At 33.2% G+C, this 18,383-nt stretch overlaps 1 protein-coding gene across 5 annotated transcripts in view; it reads right to left on the reverse strand.

Moving 5' to 3' along the window:
• ADGRV1 (adhesion G protein-coupled receptor V1) overlaps nt 1–18,383 on the reverse strand; it is a 238,932-nt gene that overhangs the window by 120,780 nt on the left and 99,769 nt on the right. For all 5 annotated transcript variants that reach the window (XM_087927064.1, XM_087927062.1, XM_087927063.1 and 2 more), the window contains 14 exons: nt 16,364–16,487; nt 14,677–14,815; nt 13,860–14,045; nt 13,012–13,244; nt 12,025–12,173; nt 9,382–9,583; nt 8,276–8,495; nt 6,480–6,719; nt 6,000–6,149; nt 4,850–5,323; nt 4,029–4,172; nt 3,266–3,437; nt 2,224–2,359; nt 1,038–1,885 (listed from right to left, as the gene is read on the reverse strand). In XM_087927064.1, the coding sequence (XP_087783190.1) occupies nt 1,038–1,885; nt 2,224–2,359; nt 3,266–3,437; nt 4,029–4,172; nt 4,850–5,323; nt 6,000–6,149; nt 6,480–6,719; nt 8,276–8,495; nt 9,382–9,583; nt 12,025–12,173; nt 13,012–13,244; nt 13,860–14,045; nt 14,677–14,815; nt 16,364–16,487 (3,417 nt within the window). The remainder of the gene's footprint in view (nt 1–1,037; nt 1,886–2,223; nt 2,360–3,265; nt 3,438–4,028; nt 4,173–4,849; nt 5,324–5,999; nt 6,150–6,479; nt 6,720–8,275; nt 8,496–9,381; nt 9,584–12,024; nt 12,174–13,011; nt 13,245–13,859; nt 14,046–14,676; nt 14,816–16,363; nt 16,488–18,383) is intronic.

Consider the following 18,383-nt stretch of genomic DNA (forward strand, 5'->3'; position numbering starts at 1 on the left):
CTCGTAGGCTTCCTACATCATGGGGGGGGGGGCATTTTCACCTTCCCCAGAGGCTTTTTTCAAGCCTCCGGGAGTGCAAAAACAGCCCCCTGGCCTCCACGTGGGCCATGTACTTACATACATCCAAAATGGGCCACATGGGGACTCCTGGGAGGGGAGGGGTGGGGTGGGTGGGGCCAGCCAGGGGTGAGATTTGCGGGCTCCCCCAAACTGCACAGAATCTTAGCTAGAAGATCGCCTAAACCCATGCGAACCTACAGCAGCCCACCCCTGTACCAGTCCAACAATATATTGATAAAATATAGGTAAACATTAGCCAAGAACATGCGACGAGATAACTAGATTGTTAATTTTACTTTTTTTCCAAAAGTAAAAAAAAATCTCTATTCAGGCATAACTTTTTTCTCACACAAGGAGAGATAAACAGACGAGTCTTTCATCTCTTAGTAATATAAGAAAATATAATTCTCATATAGCACATTGCAGCTATTCTCAAGATTTACTAGAATACAAAGCTTCTAATATGCAATAGTATATATGTATGCTTTTATCATTTAATCTGAATTATAAACCCAAAGGAAATGCTTAGTTATCAACTTCAGATCCATGTTCTTTACTGAACTCATCTTTATTTGCCCTTACTTTCCAGTTTGAAAAGCCTAATTTATATTATCCAGTACATGAAACTGATCAGATAAATTTGATCTTTCCAACAGACCATTTATATAAATTCTATCATCATAATCCTTTTCCTTCAATTATTATAATTACATCCAATAAGAAAACATGCTAATGCCACTGTTTCCGTTTCAATCTATATTGTCAAAGACAGGAAATTTATCAGGAATTCTCTTCCTCTTCAGTCACAATTACTTAAAAAATGATGGTCCAGATAACTGAGAGAATGTATACGATTTATATTACAAGCTCGAGAATAAACACTTTTTTTACTTAAGAGTTATTATTTTATTTTATAAGGAAACTCTCTTTCCTGTCAGTATTTTGCCTATATACTAAAACAACATAAATATTCCTACCTTTGATAATGATTGTGGTAAAACCTTTAAACCCATATTCATCTATACTTTCTGTAATCTGGGCTCCATCTTGAGGTTCAGAAAGAACAACATAAAAAAATTCTTCCCCTTCAGGTTCGTCATCATCAAGAATTGTGACAGATACTTCACTTTCTCGTTCACCATCCAATAATGTGACAGATAGAGCCATTTCTTCAAAGTCCGTCCCTTCGATTGCCCAGGTAAGATTAGAAACCACAGGGACAATTTCAAAAGGAAATGTATCTGCTCCACTTTGGGCATTTATTGCACCAAAAGTTTTTATATTTACAGAGATATTTCCCACAAATCCCTGAGTTCTTCTGATATGAATCAGAATAGTGTTGGAAGCAATGTTATTGCTGTCTTCTTCAGTGTAAATAGTAGTTGGTGCAAGACTTAAAATTCCATAATGGATATCACTGGCCAGTAGGGTAACTGATGCAATGCTAAATTCTGGATTCAGACGTGGATTCCTATCTGGATTAAGGTCCTGAACATCTAAAACATTCACAGTTGTTAAATTCACAAAAAAAATTTCTTCCCCTTCTGAAATGCTGTCATCAGTTACCAAGATTTCCAACACTGTGTTAATGTCACGGAATCCAAAAACAAGTTCTCCATCATGAGCAGGTTCAAAGTCTTCTAGTGATTTGGCACTTCCTGCAGTGGTCTGATAGAACACCTTTGTAAAGTTGCTTTGATAACCAAAAAGTCTTTGTACATTTAATCTGACTACTTGCACATCTTCACTCACTAAAATGTTTCTTGAGCTAGGAGCAAACTGAAAGACTCCCATTGGTTCAATCTCAGCAATAATGAAATCTGATCTGAAATAAAAACAAATATATGACATTTGAATGTGGAAAGATAAAGGCAGGACAGCTTTAACTCATCTTCAATAGACAGATCCATTTAAGAACATTAGTATATTGGGTTCATCTGAGACTTTGCTCAAACTGAAGAAGCACTTTTAGAACTTTATGAAGATATCAGTTCATAAGTTGTCATTGTGTATTTTGGTTCCATCATTATTAATATTTCCAGATATGTAATAACTGACCGAAGGAAATAATAAATGTCAATCAATTAATGGGTAAAGTAGGAGGAATCTTTGTTGTATTAGGCTGATGAACCAAATATTCAATTTGAGTGATAGCTTTCTTACCTTAGACAAGCCCCACCAGATGCATTGGTCTGCACAGCAGCCAAATGTACAGCAAACACCTCAGGACTATTTGCATTTGGAATAACTTGGAATAAGATTGTTTTGTTTTGTTCACCATGGGAAAAAGTAACTGTGCCTGGAAGGAAAAAGGAAAAGAGATGGATGGAAAGCTTCTGGAATGTTGGAAAGCAATAGTATTAAATCATGAGCCATTGCCAGTCAGGCATCATGCAAGTTTAATAAATTATGGTTCATCACACAGTCGGATTTTCAGACTGGATTTGGCATTTTTATTCTTTCCAAGCACCTGGGATAGGTGAATGTTGATTTTTGATGGTATTGGAGGTATTGTTGCAGTATGTAAGCTACTTTGAGTAAAGCTGCCTTTTGCAACTGACTGATGGTGAAATTGTCAATGCTAATAGTTTCCAAATGGTGCTCTAGTTGTTTTGGGATTGCAACCGAGGCACCTATTACTATTGGTACTATCTTTGCTTTCTTTTGACACATTCATTTTATTTCAGGTCTTGTATTTTGTTACCTTCTATATTAATAAATGTGCTACAGGCACCAAAAAGAAATGATGGAAAAGACCTTTAACAATGATTCATCATGCAGATTTGCTCATTGTTGAGCAGCAAATTAAAAGAGAGGATAAAAGAGTTACACCGTATACATCCCAGAAATCAAAAGTTTTACACAACATCAAGTTATGATAAGGTACAGTGAAGTATGCTCTGGTTATAACAATTAACTATCTACTTTCCTAAGAAAAAAAGGGGTTGAGAAAAGAGAGTGATAAACCAAATTCAGATAGGGAATAATCAAGGTTTGTTGTTTTACATTTTTTTTAATTAAAACAAAACAATTGAAGCTACAAAAAAATCCATGGTAAGATCCTTGAATATTGAGCATATATATTCTCTCTTTCCCTCCCTCCCTCCCTCCCTCCCTCTCTCTCTCTCTTTATTACTCTCTCTTTATTATCAAAGTGTTTGAACTGTCCTACTGTCCTCAAGGATAGCAAAATGATGGCACTCACCAGAGGCTGGTATAATACTGCCTTGGTGAAGGTACAGAGGAATAAGCCCTGATGGATATCCAGAATTCCAAGTTATTACAATGGAGCCATATATTCCTTTACGAGTTATAAGAGCTTCAGTTGTTCCTGCTGTAATATTTATAAGTCGCAAGATAATAGAATCAAAGGCAACCTATAAAGAAAATACTCTTTTTGTTATAAATTATGGCAACAGCTTAACCAAATTAAAATTATAGGCATGTGCACTGAATAATTATATATGGAATACTATTGCTATTGGTAATCGAAATATTTCCAGAAATAGAACAATTGCATTATTTGTGCAATAAATCTATATTTTGAAATTTTAAGTTTCATTTAAAATGTACTAAATATATATGTTTGAATTCACCAGCAAATATATATCAACTATAAAACAAATGACAATCAGAAATGAAATAGAATACATGACCTTTTTATAATACCTAGTTAAAATAACCTGAAGCCAGGAATATAAGCCAGGAATGACTAGATTTGTATTTTGTATCCTCTCACCACTGCCAAATTGCAAAAAGAGAAATTTGGTGATGAAAAAAAAAGCATGAATGTGCTTGCCCCCAAATATATAGTAAGAAATAAAAACCAAAATAAAAAATATCAATATTTTATAATATGGTACAAATAATTTATTCAGATCTTTCAACATCTGGCAGCCAATTAAGTCTAATAAATTAAAATATGTTCCATTGATTGTTAAGTTGTTAGAAACTATAAATCTAGTTACCTGAGAATTGGCAGCTTCTTTGGGAATTGGAAAAGAGACCAACCTGGCTGTCTCTAATATTTTAGGCGCAATATTGGCACTAATATTAAGTAACGTTACATTGATCAGTTCCAGGGTCAAATTCATGCCAAGGGAAATAAATACCTGGAAAATTATAATCACAAAACATAGCAATTAAAATTACATTTACAGATTAGCATTCAAATAAGACTTTAAAATACTTTATTCAAACAAGATTTATTTAGACACGTAGTTTTACAAGTCCCACCCACCCCCCAAAGTTAATAGAAAGCAACATTAGTGGAAAATGACCCAGCAAATTAAGGCTATCAAACTTTAACTTTATCAAAATTATTTATTTAGAATCTGAAAGTATCATGTCATATTTTATTGCACTATATTATTATAAGACTTTTTTTGAAATATATAGCCACAGTTTTTGCTTTTGTTATCATTGTGAGCATTCAAATATGCAGAATGTCATCTGTTATGATTTTGTTTAAGATTTATTACCTAGACAGACTAAGGAAATGCACCTAGCCACATTCTTTGATATACATAACTGTTAGGGATTATGGATAATAGTTTTGAGATACAGCTTTCAACAGCAAATAGCAGCTTCCCAGGAACCTGGCATGTGCAGGCACATTCACTCACTACTGTGCATTTTCCTTCATGTACCTTAAAAATAGGATTCTTCTGATTTTCTAAATTAAAACCAAGGCTTAATAGAAATGCAACCCATAAAATACTGGTTTTGATTACAAAACACTACAATCATGATTGAAAAGGATATTTCAATGGGTAAAGAAATGACAGACCTGGGTGTGTATTGGCACTGTTTTCAATCCATAACTGGACCCTGCTTTAATGTGTAGATTTCCCACTCTGTTGGCTGGTGTGATTATTTTTTCTTCATTGAAAGATGAAATTTGGTACTCTACAATTACATCAGCAAAAGTCCCTGCATGCCGAGAAATATTAATCTGGATATGCCGGCTGAGATCTTTCTCTACTTGTACTGACTGTTTTTCACCATACAAGGCAAATACTCCATATGGATCATCATTTGCAACCACCATGAATCTAGAAATGCTTTTCCTCAGATCCAAATCAGCTCCTCCTTCCACTGAAGTAAGCTGCACTTCATAATGCTCATCTATTTCAGGAACATCATCAGGCAACAAGGAAATCACAATGTCCGAAGTCCTTTGTAGATCAGGAATCACAACAGAACCTCTCATAGTTATAAAATCATTTGTAGTATCAGAATTACTACTTAATTTCCAGTAAATCTATAACAATTAAATTAAAAGAAACAAAGAAGCTTTGGTCAATATATTCAAATCCCAATGAAATAAAATTTTATATAATTTAGATGTTACAAACTTCACAATTTGAAAACAATATTCTCAGAACAAAGAAGCATACTTTCAGTTCCTCTGAAACTCCCACATCATTATTAATTCTTAAATTTTGTTGTTCATGCAAACATCCCTTTGAGAACATTTTACTAGAAAAAAATATATTTAAAAACAAAATATGCATGAAGCTCAGAAATCTAACACAGACCATATACATTTTCTCTATGTCATATGCTTGCATATATTGTATGTGCAATATAGACAGATACCCCCTCTCTATATAGTTGTATCTTTCTGCTTCCTACCGCCTATTTATCTACTTATTATATAAAAAATCACAAATTAATGTATTTTAGTATAACTATTTGGTCCAAATGGGTTGATAAATCCCAAGTCTAGGATTGGAAGTAACTGGCCCCTTTTCCTAGTCCAATACTTTAACCATTACACCACACTGACTCGTCTGTCTATCTATCTATCTATCTATCTATCTATCTATCTATCTATCATTTACCAACCATTTATCTATTTCTATCTCTCATTGATTTAATTCTACATTCATAATTAACTTATATTGGACAAACTACTAACTACCAAAGTCAAATACCGTGATATTCCCCATAATGCCTTGAATTCTCTTTATGGAAAGCACAATATTCAGTGGACCTTCAGATGCTGATGGTTCCTCAAAAATCTTTGGAGATAAAGATTCAGGAACAAACTGCACTATCCCATTGGGATCACCAAACTTTAAAATCTAGGTTAAGAAAAAGTAATGGTTATCCTTAGGTTTCCTAATTAATGATACAGAACACAGAACATTCAAGTACTTGTTTTCTTTTTAAATGGTATGCTGTAATGTTGCTCATTATTATAACTTCAAAGACCTTAAGTCTCTTGGACCCCTGTGCTTAAAAAGCTTAAAAAATTTCCAAAGTATTTTCTTATATGACAAAAGATATAACCCTCTCATTTATGATGATATGTTGAAGCATTAATAAAAAGATGCTGTAAAAAATAATAAATAAAAGAAATAACAGTAAAGCCTTGAAAGAGTACTACTATTATTAATAAGAAAATCATTTACTTTAACTGTTATATTGGCAGCCTTGGGATCTAGTTCTGTTTCTCCCCTCATAACACGCAACCTTATAATGAAGATCTCTTGAACTTCAACTTCTTCATGGGGATAAATTTTCAAGTCAATATGTCGCAAGCCACCTTCTGCTTCCGCAAAATAAAATGATCCATTTACTGGGTCTCTGATGTCACTATTCAGAGGAGGTAAAATTACCTCTGAATTAGGTCCTAAAATGTCCCAATTAATCTGCAGATGACATATATTTTAAGAAAGCATTATTAATAATTTAAAAGCACTGCAAAATAAAACATATATTCTTAGTACATATTAATCAATGTGCAATATGAAGAATATCTTTTGTGGGTATTCCCAGACAAGGTGTGCCCATTTGCTCAATTAATCGGCTAAGTAGTTAACAAGCTTTAGACTACAGAAAGAAACTCATTTTTTAATATTTTAATTAATTAATTAATTTATGTGCCACCTATATTTGCAAAACTGAAACACAATATATGTATATATGTAGAATTTTATGAAAATCTTCCAATCAGCAATTTTTAAAAGAGAAGCAGCAAAATAAAAAATAACCTTCATAAAAGTGAAGAGAATAATTTTCTGGTTAAAATCATGATGTCAGGAGGGAAAGAACAGATTCTTTTTAACAAAGTAAATCATTACAAACCATAAGGTTATATAAGGCCCTTCTGTATAAAAACAAGAATCGTTATCCATCTGGCAATGGGGCATACAATGAAGAATAACTGATATTTTAAATATGTTAGTACTAAGCATGCCTGAAATCCACAAGCATTTCATTTAAAACTGCATTTCTCTACATCAGACTTCAGGAAAACATTTTCAGGTCAAGAAATTTTGCTGGCCCCTATAAAATTGCTGCATGAGTGGGTGGGCTATTTTACAGGTAGAATCAAGACACGTTGACCTATCTAAAGCATGAGTTTACATAAAAATCTATATTTGTGACTTGGTACTCTTTAGTGAAACTAGCTACATAAATAAAATACAAAGTAAGCAAATGAATCCATTGATCGTAAACTAGAACAATCAGAATACAATAATTCAACAGTTTATCTACACATACAAAATCAATTAAAATAGTTAATTCCTTCATACATAAATCTTTTTATAAGATGTAAGATTACAATGTAAGATTACAAATTTCCAACATTTATAAACATTTAAGCAATGTAAGGAAGCAGCATTAAAATAAACATATGGATTTAGTAAATAAAAAAGTGAGATATAAATAAATTTTTAAAAAACTAATAATTTAGAGCTTGGATAGAGAGTGAAATTCAAATTGAAATTACTTCCATTTCTTTCCTTTCTAAGTACATATAGCACATTATTTCAGTCTATTTATTAGTAACATGCTTCTTTAATGTTTGAGAAATTAAAAATATCACGTTTCTTTACCATGCATAACACATGTGTTATAATAAAATTGAAGGGTAAATTTAAGAATAATTTAACTTCCAATTTTGAGGTCCATTCTGAGCTACAAGTTGTTGAGAACCTCCTTGAACCCATATAAAGGTAAGCAAGAATCAGCAGAATCAACTTCTTTCTGTAACTGAACTGGAATTTTTGCCTTAAATCTTATCCAAATCAACAAATGCTGGTTTATAACTTTAATTGGCTAATGTTTTAGAAAACAAGTTAAAAGTATAAAATCTTACCAAAATAAAACAAAGTTTTTTTTAAAAAAATTAAATAAACGCTAATTAATTAATTAAAGGCAGAGAAGTTAAGAGAAGGAAACAAAGAGAGAATAGACATACCTGAGACTCTCCTATCAATTCTCCAGTTCTTTCAAGTACCAAGGACAGAGTTAATGAGACATTAGGGTTGGGAAGAATGATTTGGCTTTCATTGAGGAAGCGGACAATCCCATGTGGAGAGTCGCTCTTAGCAATAGTTATTTGGGTCATGAGGTAAAGTCCCAGAACCGCTCCACCACTGGCACCTATTAGCTGGATTTCAAACTGCTCAGCATTTTCACTAATCAGAAACCAAAGAATGAAACATACTTTGTCACCAAACATAGTTACATTACCTCATATATCACTGAAATATGAACATTTAGTAATTTTACAGCTCATATTCATAAAATTATTTTTATACATGGAGTATTTAAAGTTATACATGAGGACAAAAAGAAGTAATTGATAATAACACCACTAACTCTTGCAGAAAAAATATGTAGAAATTGTTAAACATTTAGAAATTGTTAAAAATTTAGAAATTGTAGAAATTGTTAAACAATTGTTAAACATATGTAGAAATTGTTAAACATTAAACATTTTAAATTACATTATTTTTCCTGTCCTGGAAAAATAAGGTAAGTAACAAAGTGCCATACGAACTAAATGTAATTTTCTAATAAAACAACCTAGTTTTATGGACACTCTAATTAACTGTATTTATAGCAATAGCACTTAGACTTATAGTGCTTTATAGTCCTCTCTAAGCAATTTACAGAATCAGCATATTGCCCCAACAATCTGTGTCCTTATTTTACTGATCTCGGAAGAATGAAAGGGTGAGTAACCTTGTGCTGTTCAGAATTGAACTCCTGGAGAGAGCAGTCAGTCAGCCTGCAGTACTGCATTCTAACCACTGCACCACCACCGCCTTTATACATAATACTGTGTGACCAATAGTGTCTATCAAGTTTTGCTGACTTGGTTATGGATGCCATTGACTGTGAAATGCAATTTTTGAATAATTTTAGGGTAGTTGGACTGCAATTTGTCAGAAATGGTGTAGGGTCTCCCGCTTGGGTGGGGGGTTGGACGAGATGACCTACAAGGTCCCTTCCAACTCTGATTATCTCTGATTATCTGATTATCTGTTAGTGAATGAAAAGCAAGAAAAAGAGTTTTACCTTTCTTCATCATTTATGATTAAAATGCTGATAAAACTCTGTATTTGGCCATGATGAAAAATGACTGAATTGTTTGCAATGCTATAATCAATCCCATCAGGAAGAGCTGAAATACTTCTAGATATGAAATCTGCTGTCACAAAACCATAACTCCCCAACCTTCGAAATACTGGAAGCATTATCCAACCAACATCTTCTTCCACTGAAACAAAACAAAAGCCAGGATGCATTACAAGGTTTTACTCAGGAGTAAGCTTCTAAACTTTAAAGTAAGCTTCTAAGTGCCAAGACATTTGGTTTTAAAAGAGTGTAAAATCATAGCTGTATAAAAAGCCATGATGATATAAATAGAGTATATAAATACTCTATTATTCACTTCAAGTTCACAAAATTAGATGTTCAGCTGTGTTAAAAATTTTCTACAGATAGAATCGAATCAAATCAAATAGAATAGAATAGAATAGAAGTCTTTATTGGCCAAGTGTGATTGGACACACAAGAAATTTCTTTTTGGTGCATATGCTCTCAGTGTACATAAAAGAAAAGATACATTTGTCAAGAGTCAAGAATCATAAGGTACCACACTTAATAATAGTCATAGGTTACTAATAAGCAATCAAATCATACTAGGAAACAAATAAAACAATATAAATTGTAAAGATATAAGCAACACAGTTATAGTCATAAGTGGGAAGAGATAGGTACCAGGAAGTATTATTATAATCTAGTAGTAGAGGAATAATAGTAATACAGTCTTAGTAAATAAGTTGACAGTGTTGTGGGAATTAGTTGTTTAGCAGAGTGATGACATTCGGGGAAAAACTGTCCTTGTGTCTAGTTGTTCTGGTGTGCAGTGCCCTATGGTGTCATTTTGAGGGTTGAAGTTGAAATAAATTATGGCCAGGATGTGAGGGGTCTGTAAATAATCACTGGGATACAATTATAATTGTGGAAAATTTATTTATCCTTGAAAACTGATAACTTCTGCTTGTTTTATATGTGTAGCATATAGGAAGCCAATGTGCTTAAGTATATTCAAATATTTTCATGTTCTTGTACTGTATATGAAGGCTTCCCCTGCCCCCATATATTACATGGGTATATTTAGGCCTAATACTTCCTTTGCCAGATTCTGTGCTCAGAAGGACTGCCTTATTTGCAGGAAGGTCCATAGTAAAGAAAGACAAAAGTCATGTGATATACCTTTAGTTCAGAAAATGGAAAATGCAGAAATAACAAAAGCCCAAACTGGCCAGGAAATGTAGAGTCACAAAAAACCAGGTTAATATTATTGATTCTGGCTCCCCACCAAGTTTCCTGTGGGAAATTGGCAGGGGACATTGGAAATCCTTCCTTCCTTCCTTCCTTCCCTCCCTCTTTGTTCCTGACTGTCTGCCTGACAATTATCCTTCTATAATGCACTGGTATGAAAAGGAATAAAGCATATCGAATAAAAGTTGGAAATGTGATACAGAACATTTTATTTCACTTGGTAATCATGTAAACACATTCAACAGTACTAGAAAACATTATTCAAGAACATTTAACAACAAAACTTGACTTTAAACTTAAAGTTTCTTTTCTAGTAGAAATCTTTCCAGGACAATAAATAACATATATCACAATTTTATTAAAATATACAGTGATTGCCGAAAGCATACATTTGGCTCACTTTATAGAAAAGAAACATTCTGCCTATAATAACAAGACTAGGTAATCAACTTAGCAGCAATGTAATATGTTTACTAAGGGACAATATTTGATTTAAACAGTAACCAGACACAATTTGAATATTTATTCATATTTGATGTAATCACTTGCCAGGTACAATGGGAAGAAATTGAGAATTTAATAGTTTTTTAGTTAATTGTTTTTAGTAATTTTTTTTGTTTTTAAAAAAATGTTCAAGTGCATTTATTTTAGATAATGATAAATAGTGGTCTGCAGTGATTTAGAATTATTTCTCAAGATGATGAATCTGATTTTATATGATCAATAAATCTTAAATACTCCATTATTTAATTCATAAAATAAGGAATATTATATTTTATGAGAATTGTTTTTTCAACAACGAAGTGATTGCAGCCCTACCTCCCAGCCTATGGACAGCTCACCCACGCTGCTTCAGAATCTCCTTGCAAACCACTGCTGTATGGAACGGTGATCTTGTGAGGTGATTCAGGGACGCTCCCTAGCCCAGGAGTTATATAAACTTAGGGAACTGAGTTTGCTTGTGTGTAAATTGAAAGTACTTTGCTCTGGAAGGAGCATTCCAAATTGATCAATTGGCTATGTTCACTGGAAGGCCCTCCAATGGAAATTATGAATTCTGCTTATTTAGTGATATTTTGTTTTCCATCCACTATGCCTTTCTCACTTTATTTTTTTCCTTTACAGTTTGTTCCTTTACTTCATACTTTTTTGTTTTATTCAATTTGTGTTCATAGATTCAAATACAAAAAAGAAAATAAAGAAAAGCCAATTTTATTGTTGTTGTTATTGTTTAAAAGCCCACTAAAACAAAAGAAAAGACAGAAAGCAATTATTATATTTTTGCCAGGGGCAGACTGTTTTTCTTCCTGGATTCTGAAATGTCTTAAAATAAAATAAATAAATGAAATAATGCAGTAGGAACTACCATACCTTTAAGACTTGCATAAGAGGGATCAAATTCAATGATGCCTTCTGCATTGTCACTTTTTGATATAATGATTCTCATTATTGAAGCATTTCCTATCTCAGGTGGCTGGTCAATTTGCAATCCATTTTCTTTTATTGTAAAATCAAATCCACTTACAAAGTATATGAAGAGAAAAATAATAAATAAATAAGGCAATATACTCATGTCCCTATATGCTCCTATTACATTGTATTAGATAGTCTTCAAGTTATGTTTACTCATTATGATCGGGCAGAAAAAATGAATTTAATGCTCCTTGAAGTTCCAGCCGTTATGTGATCAACATTTAGGCCAGCCCATTTATAACTGCACCCTGCTGCTGCCAGACTCTGCTTGCTCATAGCACACCCTCACCTGTGGAGTCTAGCACCCACCTGTGGGACCCACCCTAATCTGAAGCACTTATCTACATTTCATAACAGTCTCCAACCCTGCCACACTCCCAACTACCTACCCACAGCCCCATCCACATGTGCATTCCCTAGCATTCATCTGTAGCACTTCCCTTCTCATATAGTTCTAACGTGCATCTCTAACCTGCCAACCTGCTTGCGTGGAACTCCCATTTCTTCCTACTAACACACATAGCCGTGGTTACAATGGCAATGAGACTACTGGGATTGGTGTCACTAAGCAATGTGTTCACATGATTTCACACTTTATGACGTCACTTAGTGATGGAAATTCTGGTCCCCTTACCATCATAACCTGAGGAGTACCTATAACTGACTCAGTAATAACACCAAATTACAAGTTATTACTACTAGAATGAACCTGGTTTTTACATTTCTAGTTTGCAAGGGAACTATAAGATAAACAGCCATATTAAATTCAATTTTACTTTAGATCTTGATCACAAAATCAACTAAGATACCAAGATTTGCTACACAGTATTTTATATTTAATGACTCTGGTCAATATTTTTCTATAAGATGGCTTTTATTTTTTACCTTCCCAGTAATTCTACTTTTGTAATTACTACTGAAAAATCCTCAGGACCTTCTGGAAGATCATCATCATACACTTCAACATAAATAGTTTTAACAGTTTCAGTGGGTTTGAAAATAAGCTCTCCTGAAGTCACACCAAAGTCTGAGCTTTCCACTGCAGTACCATTCAATGTCTTATACAAAAGGCGAACTTGCTTGTAAAATCCATGAGAACGGACAACTGTGATGTTAGCCTGTTGGAGACAATTGTGTTCTAAGGTGAAATGCACCTTCATGATTTCTCTAAAGGTAAGCACAGAATCAAAGAATTCTAGAGTTAGAAGGGACTACAAGGCTTCTAGTCCAAGCCCCTTCAGTAAAAGCATTTAAAAATCCATGTTATTGAATTTTACTAATATGATTTAATTATGATATCCATTTTCTAGTAGAATAGAAAACCTTACCATTTGGACTATTGCAGTTTATTGTTCTTTGATCCATAGTAAAACTCATATAGTGTGTTATAAACATTGATTACCTTCAGCCAATAGAACAAATGCACATTGCAAATATGCAAATGATATCATAGTACATATTTTATGTATTCATATTATGCAGTGATTTGAAATTGATTCTAAATAAGGAATGATTTCAATTTTCATAAATTTAATTCCAACATCAATAACTTTTGGTGAAATTGGAGTCTGAAAATAAGTTGAGTAATTAGGACAGTTTTGAACACTAGATGGTGTGCTAAGCAACTTATTATTTTGCAGTGTATTTTTCAACAAGTTATATAAGAATCCTCATCCCAATATATAATATGAAAATTATATCTCAGAAACTTCTCTGGTAAACACAATTCCTACCCATTTTTCTTCTTCTGTTGTCTGCACTACTTCTTGAGGAAATGTGAATTGTCCATATGGTAAGTCGCTAGCAGCCATTGTGATATTTGCTGCTTTGGCTGCCTCATTTATGATTCCACCATTGCTAATACCAGTCAGCTGAAATTGATAGTGTTGCTTTTCTTCTGGAATATCATCATCGAGAGCCTAGATGAGAGTGAAAAAACACATTAAGTTGAAAAACATATAGAAATATTTACTATGCTATATAGAACAACAGATATTTGTTATTAAGTTTGAGTCAAAATATATAGTTGAATAACAATGTCTGCAAGGGAAAAGTAGATTGTCAATCAATAATGAGGCAATAAGGTACAGATAAAAGTTAAATATCTTAGAAAACTAAGCATCATAATATAGTGCTATCATTATTGGATGATACATTACCATTACCAATACAACTATGCTGGCAAGACTCTCCACCAGTGCTGCACTGCACTAGGAAATGCATAACAATATTTTATGTTCCTCTTTAAAAGATATCTGAGCTGCCTTTAAAGAAAAATACCTCCTAAGAAATCTTATCAAAGGCAACTTAAAAGCAGTAACAGGAAATAAAGTCAGGCTTCAAAATTTTAAGATAGATAGATAGATAGATAGATAGATAGATAGATAGATAGATAGATAGATAGATAGATAGATAGATAGATAGATAAAACTCAAAGCTTCAAAACTTCACAAACTTCCAACAAAAAGTTCAAATAAAGAACAAAGGACTTCCATTATTAAAATTAAAGTTGTATTTGTATCAGCGTTGACTACTGGAAACAATTTATACCTGAATCAGTATAACAGCAGTAGACTGATGATCTCTCATGGTGACAGTTCCTGATACATCAGCAAATTCCTTTTGATCAGATGATGTTATCATCCAGGAGGCTATAATTTCTCCAAAGATCCCTGGCCCACGAACTAGACTGCCAAACAAAAAGAAATGGTCATTAAAAGATTACTCAGTATTGGTTCAATACCATTCCCAGATATCAAGTACAAATACTTCAACCAATTTTATAGTTTTCTTCTTCTTTCTTTCTGAATAATAACAAAATAACTTTTTCTAAATAGGTTTACTGTATATTCAACAGCCATATCTATATGCATCACAATGAAATATAAAAATACTTTGTTTTATTTGTATTAATAATTCACACATATGATTTGCAGTTGTAAACCGCCAATTCTACAGCTTTCTGGTGGTGTTTTGCATTACAAAAATAACTCAAAATAACTTTTTCCAAAATAGCATGTTGTGTCATGAACATATTACCATATAGCAGGTTGTGTCATGAACATATTAGGCCAGAATTTCTTTAAAACTACTACATCCTCTCATCTAGCAGGATAGCTCTTATTTTTACCAAGATAAAAAGGTACTTTGGAGCATGTGCAAAAAACAACAACATGTGGTATCTGCCTACATTTCTTTAAATCAAGCATGACTTTTCTCAGGCTCATATTGCAGCTGTTTTAAGAAAATTTCATCCTTTCAAACATTTATCCTGAAGTTACTTTAAAAGTATGACTTAAATAACTTGAATGATCCATGTGCTTCAAACGAATTTTCCCTTCAAAAAAGGTAACGACCTAAAATATAGTATCTTAGAAAAGAAATAGACACTGTAAAACTTTAAAATAAATGTAATTGATTCATATTTAAATATTTATTGGGTAATTACAGTAATTAATTATTGAAATAATTAGTATTACCCTTCTAGATGTTAATGTAATGTGTTCTCAACAATTTTGAAGATTTTATACCAAAGCATGCATAGATGCTCTTGAATGCATTGGGTTTTTTTCCCCTAGTAACTACTTAGCAAGCCTCTGCAGTTATTTTGGCAACTGTCAGGCACAAACAATCAGATCCACATGTTACTTATTATTACATTCTGCCTGTTATATAGGAATCTTCCCAGACTGTCAGTCTTCACCTGGAAATAGATCTCTATTAAGATAAAAGGGGATCAATTCTGGATCTCTTGAGGCTGCGCAAGGATTCAAGCCTAGTTCTGTACTTAAGGCCTCCCCCAGCCTGGCTGGGCATTTTCCATCATCAACATTTTTGGGTTTGCCAATGCCTTCTTTCTATGATTAAGGAGAATGTCTGCTAAAGGTCATCCAGTTGAATTTGTGCCTAAGGCAAGATTAGATCTCTCAGTCTCCAAGATAGCTTGGTGTTTACAATAACTATATCTGAGGGTCTCTCTGCATCCATTGTGCATACAGTTAATTTTAGAAGCTCCATACTTAGAATTCTTTACAATAAATGGGAAAATTTAGAATTATTTAACATATATATCAAAAACTACGAAAGGATAAAGGAACCAACATTGAAAACCTGGAGCATGTTAATGACCCTAAAGCAGTTAATTGCTATCAAGACACACCTTTAGAGTTGTGGTTAAATACTTACACAAACTGCAAACAATTTTTTAGCGAAGATACAAAATGCAATGATTGCCTACCCAATAAAAGCAGTTCCATTATATTTTCCTACAGGTTCCCCAATCAGGACATGGGTGGATTGTGAAGCTAATCCAACAACTCCAGAAGCTCCTTGATCTGCCTGTATAGTAATAGTTGCTATACCTGTAAACATAAGAGGTTGCCAATAAAAGCTGATCGATGCAAGATATTTTTTAACCATAACACAAAACAATAATAAGTATTACATAATTATCATTCTATTCTGAATGTATTTCCATCAATTTATTTTTAAAAAGTAAATTAGCAAAGTTCCATTATTAACTGTCAATATTTAATGATACCCAATCTGATGGTTTCCAACTGTGTTGGATTACTCTCCCAATATGCCTACTCAGCACAGTCAATGTTAGATACATTCAGGATGTGATTCTATATTTTTATTTGGAAGACTAATTCAATATATGTTAATTATCAGGGCTATATATTTGTTTATTTTTTAAAATTTCTATTCTGTTTTTCTTCAGGATCTCGAGGTAGTGTACACATCATTTCCTCCTCTGATTTTGTATCCTACACAATAAGTCTTGTGAGTTTGGGTTATAAGGTAGTGACTGTTCCAAAATAAGCTATTGATCTTCCATAGTTGAAAATGGATTTAAAACTAGTTCTCCTCATTCTAATTGAAGATGTTAGCCATTACACCTATAGGAACAAGTTCTCAGCAGGACAGATAAAAACAGCTAAAACAAATCTATATGACTAGTTTAGTTCCAAAGCAAAGGACAGGTGAAACTGTTCATCCTATTCAAGGAGTAACTTCTAGTTATGTCAATTATACTGTCCCTTAAAGTCTAGTAAGGTAACTCATTTTCACATATTCATAGAATTATAGCACTGGAAGGGATCTTGGAGGTTTTCTAATTCAACCCCCTACCCAAAGTAGGTGTACTTATAACATTCTGGACAAATTTTTGTCCAATCTTCTCTTGAAAATTTCCAATGATGGAGCACCAATATGAAGCAAACTGTTCCACTGATTATTTCTTCTCTCTGTCAGGAAATTCCACATTTCCAGATTGGATTTCCCTTTGATGAGCTTCCACCCATTGCTTCTTGTCCTGTCTTCAGATGCTATGGACAACAATCATCCACCTTTTCTCTGTGAGGGAAGCCATTCAAGTATTGGGAGATAGCTATCATGTCATTCCTCAGACAGTACCAGCTTTTTTGAAAGATGCAGCATACTGCCAATTCATATTTAAGTGGTGGTCCACCAGGACACCTAGATTCCTCTCACAGACACCTGAAAGCCAGATATTATTAGGCCAGATACTGCCTATTTTGTACCTATTCAGTGGTTTTACTTTTTCCTATGTGCAGGACTCTCTACTGAACTGCATTTTGCTGTATAGGGCCTGATGCAGTACTGTCTATCCCACATTGGTCTATCTTACCAAGCAATAATCTGTGGTCTACTTTATCAAATACCTGACTGAAGTTTAAGAATAGTATATCCACAGCATTTCTTTTATCCGCTATTTTAATTTAATTTAAATAATGTAATATTATATAATAAAGTAATTTAAGTCAGTTAAAACCTTGTGGGTGGGAGTGTGATGTACGAATTTAAACCATTATTTCTCTTCAAATAGAGCTTGTATTTGAGACATAAAAATCATGCAAATTCTTTCATTATGGCTTTCTTCCACAATAAATTTACTTATCAAAATCTTCTGTTTGCAGTCCAGTTTGTCAACAGAAGTCGGACAAAAATTGCAAGATTAATACATGTGATTTTCTCTTGGACACTGAAATACTGGAATCAAAGCCAATATTCAGGACAACATTCAGCATTTATAGTTGAAAAATAATCTTAACCTCAACATATGTTTTCAAAAGCCTCAAACAGTACATGTAGCTAGTTAGTAAAAAACAAAAACACCTCTATTTAAGAATTAGACACTTTTCAAAAATACTACAATTCGGATATAGTACAAAGTAATCTTTTAACATGGGAGAACTTGTGAATAAAGTCAACAAGCCACATTCCCTGTATTT

This window comes from Pseudonaja textilis, chromosome 2 (genome assembly GCF_049901715.1).
Source record: "Pseudonaja textilis isolate UNSWEBS1 chromosome 2, rPseTex1.2, whole genome shotgun sequence".
In the NCBI taxonomy this organism is placed as follows: domain Eukaryota; kingdom Metazoa; phylum Chordata; class Lepidosauria; order Squamata; family Elapidae; genus Pseudonaja; species Pseudonaja textilis.